The sequence below is a fragment of the Mobula hypostoma genome, chromosome 12, assembly GCF_963921235.1.
Source record: "Mobula hypostoma chromosome 12, sMobHyp1.1, whole genome shotgun sequence".
Taxonomy (NCBI): domain Eukaryota; kingdom Metazoa; phylum Chordata; class Chondrichthyes; order Myliobatiformes; family Myliobatidae; genus Mobula; species Mobula hypostoma.
This window is the reverse complement of record NC_086108.1, coordinates 73,701,742-73,720,770: the sequence shown is the minus strand read 5'-3', so window position 1 is coordinate 73,720,770 and position 19,029 is coordinate 73,701,742. Positions and strand designations below refer to the sequence as shown.

The window sequence follows — 19,029 nt, the reverse complement described above, 5'->3', positions numbered from 1 at the left end:
ACTAGTAATGCCACCCCTCCCCCTTTATTTCCTTCCACTCTATCATGTCTAAAACAATGGAACCCCTGAACATTGAACTACCAGTCCTGCCCCTCCTGCAACCATCTCACTAATGGCTACAATGTCATAATTCCACATGCTAATCCATGCCCTAAGCTCATCTGCCGTTCCTACAATACTCCTTCCGTGGACATGTACGCAGCTCAGAACATTAGTCCCACCATGCTCAATCTTTCACTTCCTGACTTTGTATGTAGTTTTAACAGCATCTTTCTGCACAACTACTCCACTATCTTCTGGTGCTCTGGTTCCCATCTCCTTTCAACTCTAGTTTAAATCCTCTTGTGCAATACTAGCGAACCTTCCCACTGCATATTAGTTCCCCCTCTGGATCAGGTGCAAACCTTCCCTTCTGTACAGGTTCCAGCTTCCCTGGAAGAGAGCACAATGATCCAAAAATCTGAAGCTCTTGCTCCTGCACCAACTCCTTAACCATGTGTTAAATGATATGATCTTCCTATTTCTAGACTCACTGGCACATGGCACAGATAACAATCCTGAGTCACAACCCTGGTGATCCTGTCCTTTAACTTAGCACCTCACTCTCTGAACTCATTTTGCACAACCTCATTACCCCTCCCACGCATTTCATTGATACTGATGTGAACCACAACCTCTGATTGCTCACTTAAAAGTGCTGTGGATGTGTTCCGAGGTGTCTCTGACTATGGCATCTGGAGGCACTAAACCATCTGGAAATCTCAGTCTAGTTAACAAAACATTCTTTGTGTTCCCCTGAGTCTCCCATCATTACAGTTTGTCTCTTCTCCCCCTTTCCTTTCTGAGCCACAGAGCCAGACACCTGACTCTCTGTGGCTTTCCACTGCTAGAACATTCCCCACAATAGTACTCAAGGTGGTATATCTGTTGGTGAGGGCAACAGCCACAGGGGTTCTCTGCTGTAGCTACCTATCCTCTTTTCTTCTCCTGACCATCACTTAGTTACCAGTGTTGTTCCTTCCTGTGTGTCCTGCCTGTCAAACTGTCAGCCTCTTGATTGATCCGGAGTTCCAGCTCCAACTCCATAACATGGTCTGTTAGAAGCTCCAGCTGTGTACACTTCTTGCAAGTGTAGTTGTCAAGGACACTGGAGGTCTCCCTACCTTCCCACATTCCGCAAGAGGAGAATTCCAGTATCCTGTCTGATATTCCCACTATTCTAAATGTCTAATAAATAAAGAAAGAATAAATAAATGTACCTACGACATACCATCTCCTCACCAAGCCTCAATGAACCAAAGCCTCTACTCCCCAATTCAACATTGGCCTAATTACACAATGGTCACTCCTCTTAAACCTAATTGTTTTTTATTGATCCTTGCCAAGTGCCTATTTATGCGCAGTTCAATGTTACTTCATGACTGTGGCATGCAAAGTGTTTCAACTGCTCCCGCTCACTTCTTTTAAATTTTTTCTCCCTCCAAGCAATCTGGTGTTTCAATGGCGTGCAAAATGTGCTGACTGCTGTTGATCACTTCTTTTAAGCTCTCTCTACCTCCAAGCAGTCCGTTGACATGCAAAAATGTGCCAACTGCCCCGGTTTGTTTCTTTGAAGCTCTCTCTCCCTCCAAGCAATCCGGTGTCTTCTCAGGACTGTTGCATGCAAAATGTGCTGACTGCCCACACTGGCTTCTTTTAAACTCTCTCTGCCTCCAAGCAATCCTGTGATTCCTTGGGACTGTGGTGTGCAAAATGCAGCTATCCCTTGAATTTGGAGAAAGTAGGAGGAGCAAAGGTGAAGTTGTTGAAAGCAAGGGCCAGTTTTGCCAGACGGAGGAGGAGGTAATGGAAGGGAACTGGTTGGATCTTTTGTTGATCAAGAAGTGGAGAGCTTTAAGGCCTTCTTGATGGGGGATAGAAGTGTCTAGGGATTGGACAACTGGTGAAAATGAGGCTTGACAGGGCCAGGGAATTGAAATTTGTTGAGGACATCAAGAACGTGAAGTTTTGCAGTTGCTGGCGGGAAGAGGCTGAACTAGGGGGGAATAGAATGGAATTGTGATATGTGGATATGAGTTCAGTGGTGCAGATACAGGCAGAGACAATGGGCTTACCTTGGCAGTCAGTTTTATGGATCTTGGGTAGGAGTTAGAAATGAGCAGTGTGGTGTAATGGAACTGCGAGTTTGGTGGCAGTGGACAAGATGGTGTTGCTGGTAATGGTATCAGAGACAATTTTCTGAATAGCCCAGAAAATTTCCTTTTCAAGGTGTCTGAGACCTGCTGCCTGTCTTCAGCAAGGTGAAGGTCAGTTCGTCACTGACCTGTGATGTATGAATATGTTGGTTAATGGGGAAGCATTGGGCTTAATATATTAGGATTTCCAGAAGGCATTTGATAAGGTGCTACCGAAATGATTACTGTATAACTTTAGGGTTTGTGGAGATAAATGCTGACAAGATCATAGACCTGATGGCTATTGTAGGAAGTAGCAGCAGTGATAATAGATGCTTAGCTGTGATTTACAAGACTTTGTTGGATTCTAGAGAATCCCAGAGGACTACAAAATGACAAATGTAGCACTGGTATTCAAGAAGGGAGGTAGACAACATGTAAAACTAGACCTGTTTGCTTAGCTGAAATCATTTGTAAGGAGATGATGGTAGTACATCTAGAACATCTTGAAACAACCAGCATGATTTTATCAAAGGGAAATTGTGCTTGACAAATTTGCTTGTCTCTAGAGGATATCATGAACATCTTGGATAATGAGGGTGCATTGGGTATAGTATCTTAGGATTTCCAGAAGGCATTTTGCAAGGTGAAATGGAATACTGTATGACTTAAGGATGTATGAGCTTTGGTGGAAATGAAGGGGATATTTGCATGGCTAAATGATTGATCAGTGAACAAATGCAAACAAACAATTACAGTAAATAGGTCAAACAGATTTGCAAAAGTGGTAACTATTGGGATGTCACATGCATCAGTGTTGGAGTTTCAACTATTTATAATGACTTGTACTTGAGCACACTGTAGTCAAATTCCCTGCTGATACAAGAATAACTGGAATAGCAATTTGTGCTGAGGACACAGACAAACAATGCAAAGATCAAGTCGGAAGAAGCTGGCAGATACAATATAATGTAAGAAAAACAAATAGTTTTTCCAAGGAAATTAGAAAACTAGTTCATGAAACAGGTTAGTTTATGGAAACAGATTAGTGGAGAAATGGCCTTGATGGCATAGGTCATAGAATTTAAAAGTATGGAAGGTTTGATGCATTTTTAGCGTGCATTAGTGGGACAATATATGGTTTTAGTCTCCGTTTTTAAGGAAGGATGTGCTTGATTTGGAGGCAGTGCAGAGAAAGTTCAAGGTTGATTCCTAGGATGAAGATATTGATGAAGAACTTGAATTGAGATTTGCAGTAGTAGAGAATGAGGAAGAAAAGTATAAGCTGCAGGAAAATATCAATGAATTGGGGTGAATTTCTGCCAAATAAATTTAATGCGTTGAAATGTAAGGTAATTTACAGAGGATAAACAGGCTAGAAATGCACAAGTACACAGAAACAGAAAACTTTGATGTGTGTGCTACACAGGTTCCTGAAGGCAGTGTGATGAATTGGGTGGATGATTAAGAAGGCATAGGACATGAGGAGAGAGATTGGCCCAATTATTGATAGAGTCTCAGCACACTTTTCGAGTTGTGATTGTGTAAGAAGCCACAGAAAAGATAAAGGAGCAAGGTGCCAGGTTTAGAAATTTTGCTAAAGCTTTTTTTTTGAAAAAACTAATGATAATTTCTTTTAGCATCTCATCCATATTGTTGCTGTCATCCTGCACTGCTTCCAGCAACACACATCAAAGTTACTGGTGAACGTAGCAGGTCAGGCAGCATCTCTAGGAAGAGGTACAGTCGACATTTCAGGCTGGGACCCTTCGTCAGGACTAACCTGACGAAGGGTCCTGGCCTGAAACGTCGACTGTACCTCTTCCTAGAGATGCTGCCTGACCTGCTGCGTTCACCAGCAACTTTGATGTATGTGGCTTGAATTTCCAGCATCTGCAGAATTCCTCGTGTCTGCACTGCTTCCAGGTTGTTTTCTGTGTCTTGTGTGAAGATGGGCAAAGGAAATTTGCTTATTCTCCAGTATAGTTCCTGTTGCAGACATTATATTTAGCAGCTATATATAATGTGTGTGTGTGTGTGTGTGTGTGTGTGTGTGTGTGTGTGTGTGTGTATTGAGTCCTGATGAACAGTCTCAGCCCTAAACATCAACTGAAAATTCATTTCAGAAGGTGCTGTCTGACCTGTTGAGTTACTCCAGCATTTTGTTTATGTTACTCTAAATATCCAGCATCTGCGGAATCTCTTCTGTTTATACATTGGCATGCAATTCTCTGTTATTTATGCTTAATGAGATATTTTTTAATTAAAACCATAAAATCATACTGTGCAGAAGTGGGTACTTCTGCTCAATGTTCCCATCTCCACCATCTCTGCAAAATTCATTATTCCTTTCACATTCCTGTCAGTTCCTGTTCTTCGCCCCTCCATTCCCCAACACAGATTTTTCTTACTGTGAGGGGCAGTTTGCAGTAACTAATTAATTTAATAACCAGCAGATCTTTGGCATGTGGATGGAGAGCAAGGGAAGAACATATGCTCATAGGGTGAATCTGTGCACTCCACACAGATGGAACCCAAGGTCAGGATCAAACTTAGATCTCTGGATCTGTGGAGCAGCAATGTTAACACTGTACAGTTTGCATTGGTTGTTTGTCGGTATTTCTGATGTATAGTTATTGATAAATTCTACTGTATTTCTTTGTCAGTCAGTCAGTGGGTGCTATCCCGAATCTGGGGTTGGCGGCTATGCACCTCCATCTTCTTCGATCTTGCGACAGCACTGAGTACAGCCTCTCCTCCAGTTTGTTCTCGCTGGCCGCCTTGGCACCACCTGCCGCCGCCACCCCTGCCGAACTCGAGCCCGAGGCCGTGTTGGCCTCCAGCCACAGCCGTTTCTTCAAGCTCAGCCCTTCCTTAGGCGGAGGCCTTGGGCAGGTCCAGGCACACGGTGCAGCGCCCAAGTTCATCATGTCGCTTCTAACTAGGTGCATAGCATACGATTCGTAGATTCGAGGTGAGGCTTTAATCTCTTCCACGGAAGATCGCTGTTGGCTCACAAGGAGCTCATCCACCCTTCGTCAGGTCTTGTTTTTTCAGTCCTGCTGGGTGTCCTCACACCCTCCTCACCAGACTAACCTCGAGCGGCCGGCAACCATTTAGTACCAGAACCCAGTATTTCTTTATTGCTGTGTAAATGTCTGCAAGAAAATGAATTTCAAGGTTATATACGGCACATATACAACTTTAATAATAAATTTTAACAATTAACACTGTACTGCCCTGAAGCACTTGTTTGGAAGTACAGCTTTCTGTCAGTGATATCCAGCTACCATTGGTTTTCTCAGTTTGTCCATTGTCTGGAAAAACTAGAATTTCAGGAGAACAGGAAATAAATGATAATAAATTGGCTGATCTTTCGTGGTTTGTTGAAAAATAACACTGATTGTAATTTATTTTTCCGATGTAAGACTATATATTGATTGAGTTACAGCATGGCATTCTGCCTTTTCTGTTTTAACAATAACCACAAGACGTAATGGCAGGCAATTCTTTTCGTATCTGGTTGAAGAACACTGAGAGGAGTCTAAAAAACTTTGTTACTTAATTGTGAGAAAGTGATTTTTAAAGTTTTAGTTTTAGAAATATGTTGTTTTACTGAAAACATTTGCTAATTATTTTCCTTGGAAGTACTACTGTATCCCCTTGGAGAAACAGCACACTGATTGGTACTGAATACTCTGTATGTATTGGTGTGGTTTATCAAAATAATACTTTTTAAATCCAGCACACAATACATATAACATGCATGTTATCAATTCCATTCAAACTGGTATGTTTTACAGAATTTACTTCTCATTAAGTATTTTACTGTGCCTTGTATTTTTGGTTGGAAAAGGAGAGTAGAGATAAAAAACTATGATGAAATATCATGCAACAATGTATTTTACATATTGGTTGTTGTCAGTTTTTGTGTGTCGTTTTAATTGATTCTATTGTATTTTTTGTACTATAAATGTCCGTAGGAAAATGAATCTCAACATAGTATATGGTGACATTTAAGCATTTTGATAATAAATTTACTTTGCACTTTGAGCAGCTAGTTTCAGCTGCATTATTACAAACTCAGGCAGGAATTTGAGAATTGTTGATCCCGGTAATGATAGAAAGGTTGTTGGTTTAAGGAACAGATTATTACCTCCTCATGGCAAAGAGGGTTTTGACTATTCATAGTGTTAAGTGTTCCATCAAAAATAAAGACAAAATATGCAGCAAGCTCCTTGTTAACTTCAAAAAAAAAAGTGACAATGTTGGCACCAATAACTCTCCTTTCATCTTAACGTTCTACGAAGTGCTTAATGAAGACCTTTTGTGAATTAAAGGAATGTAAATGAAGCTAATTTCCATGAGAAAATGTAAACAAGTGTTGAAAGTTAAGTCCTTTCTCCAGAGATTTATTCAGACCAGGTTGCACTCTGCACTCTCCAATATAGCAAGGTAAGGAAATTATGAACTATGACATACTGCATCACATCTTGCTGAATAATAGTACAAGTCATGAGTCAGGAAGTTGTAAAGTGAGGTTACACACACAAAGCTTTAACCGTTCTAGTGCTGCTATACTTAGAATGATTTTATTCTAGCAATGTGGAGTCAGTGCAATGTGCCATTTTGTTTACACTGCATATCCAGAAATACACTCAGTGGCCACTCAATTAGGTACCTCCTGTACATTATAAAATGGCCACTGACCATATGCTCGTGGTCTTCTGCTGCTGTATTCCATCCAATTCAAGGTTCAACGTGTTGTGCACTCAGAGATGCCCTTCTGCACTCCACTGTTATAATATGCGATTATTTCTGTTGCTGTCCTGTCAGTTTAAAGCAGTTTGGCCATTCTCCTCTGATGACCTTTCCCATTAACAAGGTGATTTGCCCACAGAACTGCCACTCACTGGATTTTTTTGTTTTTCACACCATTCTCTGTAACTCTGGGGACTGCTTTGCATGAAAATCATATGTGATCAGCAGCTTCTGAGATACTCAACAATGGCATCAACATTCATTCCACAGTTAAAGTCACTTAGATCACATATCTTCCCCATTTTGACAGCTCATTATCAATGAGATACATTTGTATTTTTTTCAGGTCCTGTTGGGCTATGTTTATTGTGAGATTCCAGTTTGGTTCCTTTGATATCTGATATTCTTCTTAACACTTAAGAGTCATAGAATCATAAAGAGTGCAATGGCTCATTCAGCCCAATTCGTCCATGCCAACTTGTGAACATCCTTCCATTTGCCATCACCCAGTATTATAGAAGCCGTAGCCTTCTATGTTGAGGCACCCTAGGTGTTCATCTGGGCATTCTTAAATGCTGCCTGCTTTTAACTCAGCTTTAACCATTCTCTCACTCAGTGCTTTCCAGGAACTTGCTGCTCTCTGACTACCTCCTCTATCCCCTCTAAATCTCTTCCCCCTTGCTCTAAATCCTTGTCCTCTAGTTTTATCTGCCTCTGATTTAAGAAAAAGTTTACTGCAGTCTACCCTATCCATATGTCAGAGTTTTAAATATTTCAGTATGCTTCTTGTTAACCTCCTCTGCTCCAGGGGAAAAGACCTAGCTTCTCCTGTCTCTCCTCACAATTGAACTGCTTCATGCCAGACAACAAGCTGGTGAATCTTCTGAATCTTGTCCATCATTAGCATATTTTTCCTGTAGTGAGGTGACCAGAAATGCACACACTACTCCAGGTGACTTCTGACTATGGTTTTCTAATGTTAGAACATAAGCATCTGGGGAATGAAAAATGAGCTGCCCTCTCCTACCAACTCAGTTGAAAGTTTTCCAACAGTGCTGTCAAACCTCCCAGGAAGGATGTTGGTCCCACTATTATGGTTAAGGTGTAACTTCTGGATCTTCTGGACAAAATTACATTTGAAATTCAGTTCTAGATAAGTATTTTTTTCTTAAGCACTCAATATTTTCAGTAGGAATAGAATGCATGTTAAAGATATCATTAATAATAACAGAGGAAATGTGGTAAATAAATACAAACCATTTGCTTCCGCAATATATGCTTCCAAATTGTTGCAAGTTCATGCTTTGTATTCTTGATTTTTTTTTCTGTTCTTCTAAGCTCTGTATCAAATAGAATGACGTCTCAAATGCTCTTTGGGCTTCATTGCCCAGGAAAGTTTGTGAAAAGGTAGAAGATAAAATGAGTTTATAGTTTTCTTCCAACTGAAACAAACTTTTTTTTGTTTTCTAGGAGTTTGATCCTGAAGAATTTTATCATTTATTGGAAGCAGCTGAAGGCCATGCTAAAGAAGGACAAGGAATCAAATCTGATATCCCACGCTATATTATCAGTCAGCTGGGGCTCACCAGAGATCCCTTGGAGGGTAAGTACATCTTACTGAAAAGGGTAGAATGGCTTGCTCAGTACAGGTTTCCCCCGCCATCCGAAGGTAGAGCATTCCTATGAAGCAGTTCGTAAGCCAAAATGTCGTAAAGCAAAGAAGCAATTGCCATTTATTTATATGGGAAAATTTTGTGAGCGTTCGCAGACCCAAAAATAACCCACCAAATCCTGCCAAATAACACATAAAACCTAAAATAACAGTAACATATAGTAAAAGCAGGAACGATATGATAAATACACAGCCTATATAAAGTAGAAATACTTTTCCACAATCATTGCTGAACTGTTCTCCGGAGTGAAAATCTCACGCAAGCACTGTCGGCAGAAAATCTCACGCAAGCGCTGTTGGCAAAAACACGCGCAAGCGCTCTCCAGTAACCTTTAAGCTATGAAGCTGCCAAATCATACCAAATAACACGTAAAAATACACAGCCGATATAAAGTGGAAATAATGTATGTACAGTGTAGTATCACTTACGGGAATTGGGAAGATAGCTTGCCGAGCACATGGATGACGGTGTCAGACTGAGTCGTCGGAGTTTGGGTGATGCAGTGGCCCCTACCCTCCAGGCCGCTGAACGATACATTGCCGCGAAGAACGCAGGGGTCCAGTGGTAGCCGGGAGGTACACAGCGCATCTTTAAGAAAAAAGCCGAAACAAACATGCTAATTAATTAGGTGCCGCCCGTAATTGTTGGCCCAGATCAGTGCCGATTTCAGATTGCGTCGTCTCTGATCTGGGCCGACAATTACGTGTCAGTGGCACCTAATTAATTAGCATATTTATTTCAGCTTTTTTCTTAAAGATGTGCTGTGTGCCTCCCGGCTACCTTTGCATTCGCCGCGAATCGGTATCTGTCCGTGGCCTGGGGGTTGGGGTGGTGGGACACTGGGGTGTCATCTCGTTGCCTGTTTCCATTAGAGCAGGCAGCTCATCTTCTCCTATGACTGCCCGCCTCGATGTCGAAAGGAGGTTCGTCGTCTGCTGTGGCTGATGTGGAAGGCTTGCTTGACTGCTGAGCCTCGCGTATTTTTCTATCACACAGTTCTTTAATAAGGACTCAAACCATCCTGCAAATATCCCCTAAACTGACGTACCCTTTCAAAATTAAAGTCGTACTTTATCATTACTCATTCGGTTTCGATTGTTATCCTTTTTTCTTCCAATTGCATCATCTCTTCATCTGTCAGTTCTTGGTGATGGGATTCCAAAACCTCTTCAACATCATCTTCGTCAACTTCCACAAACCAAACTCATGTTGTCCTTACTTCGTTCACCACGATCAAAACGCTTAATTATGTCTAGTTTTACGCTAAGTGTAACACCCTTACGAGCTCTTTCAGGCTTTTCCGATACCATAGAACTCATCTTGCAAACGGCTGCTCACAGGCTCGTGTTTAAGCAATGCTGGCGAGAATCTGGGGGACAGCGGCTGCTCGGGGCGCGCTCTGCCTTTTATCACGGCTGATTTTTTTGCGCGCTGATTTTTTATCGCACGCTGAATTTTTTTCGTAACAGTGAAAACACCTTCTGAAAGCAAAAATAGGGTACTAATGTAGGTCTTTCGTAACAGTGAGGTTTCATAAAGTGAACGTTCGAAAAGCGGGGGACACCTGTACAAGCGAATTCTTAGATTGTTGGTACAAATAATGATCTTGGAGTACTGAGTTCATGTACTTTAAGTATGAAAGAGCAAATTGTAATGATTGAATTAAGTAAGACTACAAGATATATGAGCAGAATTAGGCCATTTGGCCGATCGAGTCCAGGATCATACGGATAAACTAGGCTGTTCAGTCGCCTGGTCGAGGTTGTCTGATGATTAAGGACCCGAAACACCCTATGACCCCGGGTTCATCACTGAAGATGTGTCCAAGTAGCACCAGAAGGTGTATTCTACAAGTGTTCAGTAAGATTATAGACAGTCTGTGACCTAATTTAATAAATCCACTTAAATTGTTCTATATCTCTTAATCTGTCAATCTCAGATTTTAATTTACCAATTTACATGGCATTATTTGACGTTCGCTGAAGCGACTTCCAAATTTTCACTTTCCTGAAATAAAAGATGGTTATGTATGCTATAGATTTGCAACTACAAATCAGAGTTCATTCCATAATTGTTTTTAATTAACTTAACTTTGTACATCCTCCTGTTGAATCTTAAGATTTCAAAATGTGCCACTTATACTCTTCCTGTCTTTTCGTGATGCAAACATTACTTGGTACTTGTTCTGTTTTGACCAGAAATGGCCCAGTTAACCAGCTATGACAGTGGCAGTACAGAGCCCCCAGAAACTGATGATTCTCTAGAAGTGAGTATTGTTGATCAAACCAAAGAGTACACTATTTTACTTCCAAATATAAGGTGGCAAACGGTTTCCCCAAGTTAAATTAACGTACCCGGTAGCATGTTATGTATTTTTTTTTACAATGGCTTTCACTGCAAAGAATGTTGAACCCTTTAGCTGTTATTATATATTTTCTCTTTATATGTAACTTATAACCTAGCACTTATAATTATGCTCCTTACTGTAACATTAAAGTATCAGTAATGAAAGACACCATCACTAAATATGTAGAACTTAAAAGCAGAATGACACGGACGGGTAAGTTTGAATGAGAGCAGATAACTTGGAACATTGTACGGCTAAATGAGGTTGTTAGAGTGAGTTCATGGATGAAAGCAAGGATATGAATTTAACTAAAAACTAATATGAAGCTCAGGGCTAAAGAACACTCATTTCTATGACCCTCACCATCTGAGATATGCTTTCTTCTTATTACTCCCATTGAGGAGAAGGTACAAGAGCCTTGAACACAATGCTCAATGTTTTAGCTTTCCCCCACCTCAGCCATCAGATTTCAGAACAGTCCATGAACCCATGAACACCACCTTGTTAATCTCTTATTTAGCACTATTTATTAATTTTGTAAGTGTTAGTTATTTTTATGTCTTTGTACTCAATTGCCACGAATCAATAAAATTTATGTCAAAGAAGTCAATGATAATAAACCTGTTTTTGATTCTAAATGAACAGAACTTTATGAGCTGGTTATAGTGTTGCCAGTTTTAAATAAATAGGTTACCAGTGAGCTAAATTGGTTGTCCAAGATTATATTAAAGTAGTTCAGACTTTAGATAACTAATCATTTCAAAAGCAGATTGGCTGCAGTAGGTGGAGAAGGTAATAGGACAATCGTACTGAGGTAAAAATTATTATGGGACAAATATGTGGATGGAAGCTTATCTTCAGGTCAACTATGTTACCAAGGAGAGGAACGACATCAGTGGCGAGAGAGCAGAGATTGTGGTGGGGACAGAAGACAGTGACCTCAACTATCACAATAATTTAGTCAGAAAAATTCTGCTTCCCCAGTACTATATATCAGACTTGGAATCTGGTAATTTAGAATTAGAAAATGGGTGAGAGTCTTTAGTAATGTAGATGTGGGTATTATCCGCATGTCACTTCATTTTCAGTTGACCTCACCAAAGCTGGCAGGATAGGAGGGGCCTAAAAATATGATTTGGAATAGTGTAGTAGCAGCAAGAGAAACCCTTTGCATATTGTTCACTGTCCATGATGATTGATAAGAATAGACCTTAGTGAGTGGAGTCTTTTTCAACTGCATAATGATGGATGAACATTATGGGCTATACCTTAGACAGGGTAAGAAGGATAATGAGGTTCAGTTACTTAACTGCATTTATATAGGATTTAATTTGTGAACTGTGTGGAAAGTAACCATTTTTGCAATGTGGAAGGTTGGAAACTTAAGAAATTCAAACATGGGAAGATAGGCATGGATTTAGGAGGTGAGAGAACGTTCAATTGTGGAGTATGGAAAAGAGAGTGTGATTGAAAATGGAAGGGATTTTTTTTGCAAGAAAGAGGGAATCAAAAGGTTTTTATTGTTTAAAGTGGTGATGATGTTGATTTGAAGGTAAAGGGGTAGTAACGGGAGAAGGAACTATTAATTTTATCCAAAAAAAGTTGTGCTCGGGAAAGTAATGAGGATGGTTGTTATAAAAGGAGTAGGGTAAATGAAAAGGTATTAGTTCTCATAAACATGATGATCATTGGGAGACTGCATTCAATGATACGCACTGATGGATAAAATGAGTGAGATCCTAGAGAACATTTCATCCCAGTGGTAAAGGAGGGAGGAGAATGCCAGAGGCAAGTAAATGGATTGTCTCAATTTTGGTGAAAAGTTTGTGTTCTTTGCATGTACACATAGGAATGAATAAGGCAAGGGAGAAGGGTTTGGGAAGGTGCTTCGCAGGAATTAAGGAAGCAAGAATGATCCTGGAATTCTAAGCAGTCTGATTGCGGAAGAGTACAGCCTGATTGTGTTTTGTGGTCCAGCCAGATCAATGGTTTTCCTTAGGCAGTTATTAACATCCGCATTAAAGTCAAGGTCCCTTGTATTTAAGGGAGGAAAAACAAGGACGCCTCCAGGAAAATGGCTATTATTTTGTGACATGCAGTGTAAAGTTACTAAAATAAGATCCGGTCTGTGACATCATCAGCAGAGTTTTCAGTTGCAGAGGAAAATTATACATACTGCAAGAGAGTTGATAATGTTTTCAGAACTTACATTTCTCAGTAAACCACCACTAATCTTTTGCACCATTTATCTCTCAAAAATACTCATTACTTTACACTTGACTTTGTTACTTTGTCTTTAATAGCCTCATCTTTTATTTATGTAAAACATATTGAACACATTTTTCTGAATACAGTGCCTTCATAATACACATAGTTAACTGATGACGGAATATCAGATTTGTTTAATTGTGATTGATTTCAGGGTCGTGGTGCTACATTTAACACAAAGAAAACCCCATGCGAGGAAGACTTTGAAAACCTAAAGCTGATTAGCAATGGAGCCTATGGGTAAAGAATTTCATTCTTTAACAGAAAGTTTGGTGATCCATTCTCTCTTTCCATTGTTTATAAAATAAAGACTTACTCCTGATTGGTGAGTACTTATCACATTGTCAGAGGACTCCGACTTGAACAGTAAGGCAATGCAGTTAAAGTGAAGGTTCCCCTTTACTCTTCCCAGGTGACTGCAACTTCAAAAATATGAACATAAATAGCAAAAGCTATAGGAGACTAACACCAACACTCAAGACTTTGAACTATCCTCTGTGAAATCACAGTAGGTTTTGTATCTAGTGAATCCCCTATGGAGCCCAGCCCAGATGATGGAACTAAAATGTGTCTATTGTCATTCCACAATCTGAAAAGAATACACATAACCATAAAATAGACACAAATCTATACAAACCAACATAATCTCTTAGGGACCAAGGGATTTTTTACCTTGTATTCACTGAGGATGAAAATTAAAGTTTCAATTGAGTTGGCCATCATTTAGATACAGTATGCTTAACAATCTGCAACAGTAAAAAAAAAAGTTTTGCTTTGGGTTCTGCAGTAAACAAAAGCATTTTTAATGAGGGTATACAAAATGAAACACCCAAAACATTTAAATGCATACATTTCTGTCCCTCTTTTGATGATGGCTTCCGGCAAGTATGGTTGGTGGAAGATCATATATATGCCTCATTAAAATGATAGGAGAAGACAGGAGGGGGCCCTTCCTGTCTTCTCCTATCATTTTGGATTCCCCCTCCCCCTCCCACTTTCAGATCTCTTACCAGCTCTTCTTTCGGTTAGTCCTGACGAAGGGTCTCGGCTGGAAATGTCGACTCTACCTTTTCCTAGAGATGCTGCCTGGCCTGCTGCACTCACCAGCAACTTTGTTGTGTGTTACTGATTCAAATATGCTGCTTATTCAAGATTATTTAAGTCATTCATTACATCTACTGAACAGTTAACTAATTTAATGAAAATGTCAATCTTTGATTAAATAATTAACTGTCCTATGCTTATCGCAATCCTAGGTAACGTGCTAACCTTTAAAGAACATTACCATTTTACTAGTCTTCCTTTGCTAACTGCTGTTGCTTCTGATAATAGAATTGTTGTTCTGCTCCTCTTGTTGCAAGAGTAAGTAATTGGTACAATGTACACATATCTTATAGAGCGGTCCATCTTGTGAGACATAAGGAAACACGACAAAGGTTTGCTATGAAGAAAATTAACAAGCAGAATCTCATTCTACGGAACCAAATCCAACAAGCATTTGTTGAAAGAGATATCCTGACCTTTGCAGAAAACCCTTTTGTTGTAAGCATGTTCTGCTCTTTTGAGACAAAACGACATCTTTGTATGGTGATTGAATATGTTGAAGGTAAGTTGCTTGTTTGAGGAAATTGTTTGAGTTTAAGTGTAATTTTTTAAAAACTTGTTCTTATTTATGCCTCCACTAGAGGATCCTGTTGTCAAAATATTATTTTCCATAATTCCCTGTTTCCCTTAACTATAGTGGTGTTTTAGAGTCTCACAGGACAGAAGTAATCCTTTTGGTTCAAGCTGTCCATGCTGTAAATCCTCATTTTGGGATCGTTCATAAGTGCCGGAAATTCAGCACAATTTTAACTGATTTGAATAAAGAAGATCAACAGCTTAAACTGTGAATCATTGACGGATGTTTTGCATTTAGGTTTAATCTATGCAGGCATGGAAATCTTAAATTTTATGCCACCTTTCCTGTGCAATAATAACAAGCATTGTTCATTTCAGTATCATTATGATTTCAGAATTCTGGCCATTTGGCTGTGAATATCATTTAACATTTGACTGCAGTGGGAAGGCATGAAACTTAGCTTGATTATTCTTGCTTAAAGTAACCATGACTTAATTATTGTTTTGATGTTTAATGAATTATCTTATTGGTCCTATTTGTGGAAATAGATATTAAATCAATCTTCTGAATCGCCTGCCATCAATGAATCCTGCAAGGCTAAGCCAATGGACACACTTAGCATCTGGCTGGATCAAGTGATCTATTGTTATTGCGATTTCTCCACACTGCCCATGAAATTGGATCAAATTATTTCTCATCAGATATGTTCTGTAAATTTCTTTTTCTTGCTTAGCAACTCATTCCGAGTCACAATGTGCTTGCTGTGCAGAATAGGACCTTGGTTATGTCTGGTATATTTTCTGTCTGATGTCTGATCACAGATCACATTGTTATTTCAACAAGCAAATTTCTTTGAAAATTATTGATTGTTTACACAATGTATTCTTAGCAAATGACAGATGGAACTTATTGTATGTGCAGAAAAGGGGATTTCTGTCTTTCAAGTGTTTATGTAAGTTCCAAATCTTAACAAAGATTGGTATGTCTGATTTAAAATAGATTGGTATGCAAACTTATATCAATACACTTTCCATTAATGTTATTCCAGGTAATTGGTTCCACAGAATGGGCAAGTGCTTATACTTGTGATTTTCTTTGAAATTCTGTCTAAATCTCTTTGGATTGCTCTATATAATTTTTCTTGACAGATACTTTTATTTTAACTTGTATTCTGAAGTGAAATATTCATATATCTCAATGTATTTTGCTTGTAACATCAAAAATACTAAAATTTAGAGCTATAGTTAGTTACAGTAGAATTTCATTGATGTTGATCAGTTTGGTGAAAAAATGGCTAATTACTTATTGGGGATGACTGGGTTCACAGAAGACATCGTTGAAAGTTTTCAAAACAAAGGTTGTCAGAGGTTACAGTGGGACCGATAGGGTGCAGAACTGGACTGAGAAGTGGCAGATGGACTTCAACCCAGATAAGTGTAAAGTGGTTCATTTTGGTAGGTCCAATTTGAAGACAGAATATAATATAAATGTTAAGACTTTTGATAGTGTGAGGATCTGTGAGATCTTGGGGTCCGTGTCAGACCCAGTTGGAGTACTGTGTGCAGTTCTGGTCACCTCACTACAGGAAGGATGTGGATTCTATAGAGAGAGTGCTGAGGAGATTTACAAGGATGTTGCCTGGATTGGAGGTTATACCTTATGAGAATAGATTGAGTGTACTTGGCCTTTTCTCCTTGAAGCAACGGAGATTGAGAGGTGACCTGATAGAGGTGTACTGTATAAGGTGAGGAGGGGCATTGATCGAGTAGATAGCCAGAGGTTTTTTCCCAGAGCTGAAATGGCTAACATGAGGGGGCATAGTTTTAAGGTGCTTGGAAACAGGTACCGAGGGGATGTCAGAGGTAAGTTTTTCACACAGAGTGGTGAATGTGTGGAATGCACTGGCCAGCTGTGGTGGTGGAAGCGGATACAATAGGGTCTTTTAAGAGCCACTTAGATAGGTACATGGAGCTTAGAAAAATAGATGGCTATGCCCTAGGGAAATTCTAGTTGGTCTCTGGAACATCATCGGCACAACATTGTGGGCCGAAGGGCCTGTAATGTGCTGTAAATTTCTATGTTCTATGTTCTTAACGTTCTCACTATTGAAGTAAGTGTTTATTGATAGGTTAACTTCCTCAGTATTAACCATGCTAACCTAAGAAATAAACACCTAAAGGGGGCCAATTGGCCTGTTCCACCATATCAATCACACCATGCCTGATCTAACCTGGGCCTCAAAACCATATTTCCATGTCCCTATACACCTCTGTAGTTAAAATGCCTTATCAATCTCCATCTTGAATATTTTCAGTAATCCATCTCTGCCATGTTTTGGGATTTAAGACAATTGAAATTCCATCATCCTCTGAGAAAAGAGCATTCTCCTCATCTCTGTCAAAATGAGCAAACCTCGATTCTGGAACTATGCTCTGTAATTCTAGTCACCCTCACTCAAGAAAATGTCCCCTTGGTATTTACTGTGTCAGTACTATTTGGGTAGTGGCTCCATAAGTCACTACTACAGGGCGTGATGACCCTGCCTTACACGAGTCCCGGGCTCAGCTGGCTCCAGCTGACAGTACCCAGTATGGGCCCCTATCCAGGGTTACGGATCCCACTGCTTTGTGGGTATCTTCGGGGGAAGAGAAGGCTAAGGAGTAAACCCTACACAAATCCAGAGTGGCACCCCTAAGACGGTTGGATGACGTATCATGTCACCTCCCGGCAGCTCCTGCAGCCAAGCTGATGCCAGATGTACTGCTTTGCATTCCTTTGGGCCACATCCGCGAGGCCGAGAGGGGGATCTTGATGTCTGGGCGGCCTAGGATCTCCATATTTATCTCCCAGGTCTGCACCCCGGAACAGGCGCATCCATTGTCTACTTAGACAGACAGAGCCATGACATGACCATTCAGGAGCTTCTACTGTATGTTGCAAGAAGGTTGGTACTGGACCCCAAGAAAGGGAGTTTGTGGACTGCCTCCGAGATGGATTCTTAGAGCAGCTTGTACTGGAACCTACCAGGGAGAAGGCAATTCTGGATTTAGTGTTGTGTAATGAACCGGATTTGATAAGGGAACTCGAGGTAAAGGAGCCATTAGGAGGTAGTGACTATAATATGATTAAGTTTTAAACTACAATTTGAGAGGGAGAAGGGAAAATCGAAGTGTCAATATTGCAGTTGAACAAAGGAGACTATGGAGCCATGAGGGAGGAGCTGGCCAAAGTTGACTGGAAAGATATCCTAGCAGGGATGACAGTGGAACAACAATGGCAGGTATTTCTGGGAATTTCTGGGTGGAGGATCAGTGCATTCCAAAGAGGAAGAAAGATTCTAAGGGGAGTAAGGGGCGACCGTGGCTGACAAGGGAAGTCAAGGATAGTATAAATATAAAAGAGAAGAAGTATAACATAGCAAAGATGAGCAGGAAGCCAGAGGATTGGGAAACTTTTAAAGAGCAACAGAGGATAACTAAAAAGGCAATACGGGGCAAAAAGATGAGATACGAAGGCAAGCTAGCCAAGAATATAAAGGAGGATAGTAAAAGCTTCTTTAGGTATGTGAAGAGGAAAAAATTAGTTAAGACCAAAGTTGGGCCCTTGAAGACAGAAATGGGTGAATTTATTATGGGGAACAAGGAAATGGCAGACGAGTTGAACAGGTACTTTGGATCTGTCTTCACTGGGGAAGATACAAACAATCTCCCAGATGTAATAGTAGCCGGAGGACCTAGGGTAATGGAGAAACTGAAGGAGATTCACATTAGGCAGAAAATGGTGTTGGATAGACTGATGGGACCGAAGGCTGATAAATCCCCAGGGCCTGATGGTCTGCATCCCAGGGCACTTAAGGAGGTCGCTCTAGAAATCATGGACGCATTGGTAATTATTTTCCAATGTTCTATAGATTCAGGATCAGTTCCTGAGGACTGGAGGGTAGCTAATGTTATCTCACTTTTTAAGAAAGGAGGGAGAGAGAAAGCAGGGAATTATAGAGCAGTTAGCCTGACATCAGTGGTGGGGAAGATGCTGGAGTCAATTATAAAGGATGAAATAGCGGCACATTTGGATAGCAGTAACAGGATCGGTCCGAGTCAGCATGGATTTACGAAGGGGAAATCATGCTAGACTAATCTTCTGGAATTTTTTGAGGATCTAACTATGAAAATGGACAAGGGAGAG

General features: G+C 40.2%; 1 protein-coding gene across 7 annotated transcripts in view; it reads left to right on the top strand.

Annotated features, from left to right (window-relative positions):
* Window positions 1–19,029, top strand: part of mast2 (microtubule associated serine/threonine kinase 2) — a 457,841-nt gene that overhangs the window by 380,146 nt on the left and 58,666 nt on the right. For all 7 annotated transcript variants that reach the window (XM_063064394.1, XM_063064393.1, XM_063064392.1 and 4 more), the window contains 4 exons: window positions 8,406–8,538; window positions 10,807–10,874; window positions 13,378–13,463; window positions 14,621–14,829. In XM_063064394.1, the coding sequence (XP_062920464.1) occupies window positions 8,406–8,538; window positions 10,807–10,874; window positions 13,378–13,463; window positions 14,621–14,829 (496 nt within the window). The remainder of the gene's footprint in view (window positions 1–8,405; window positions 8,539–10,806; window positions 10,875–13,377; window positions 13,464–14,620; window positions 14,830–19,029) is intronic.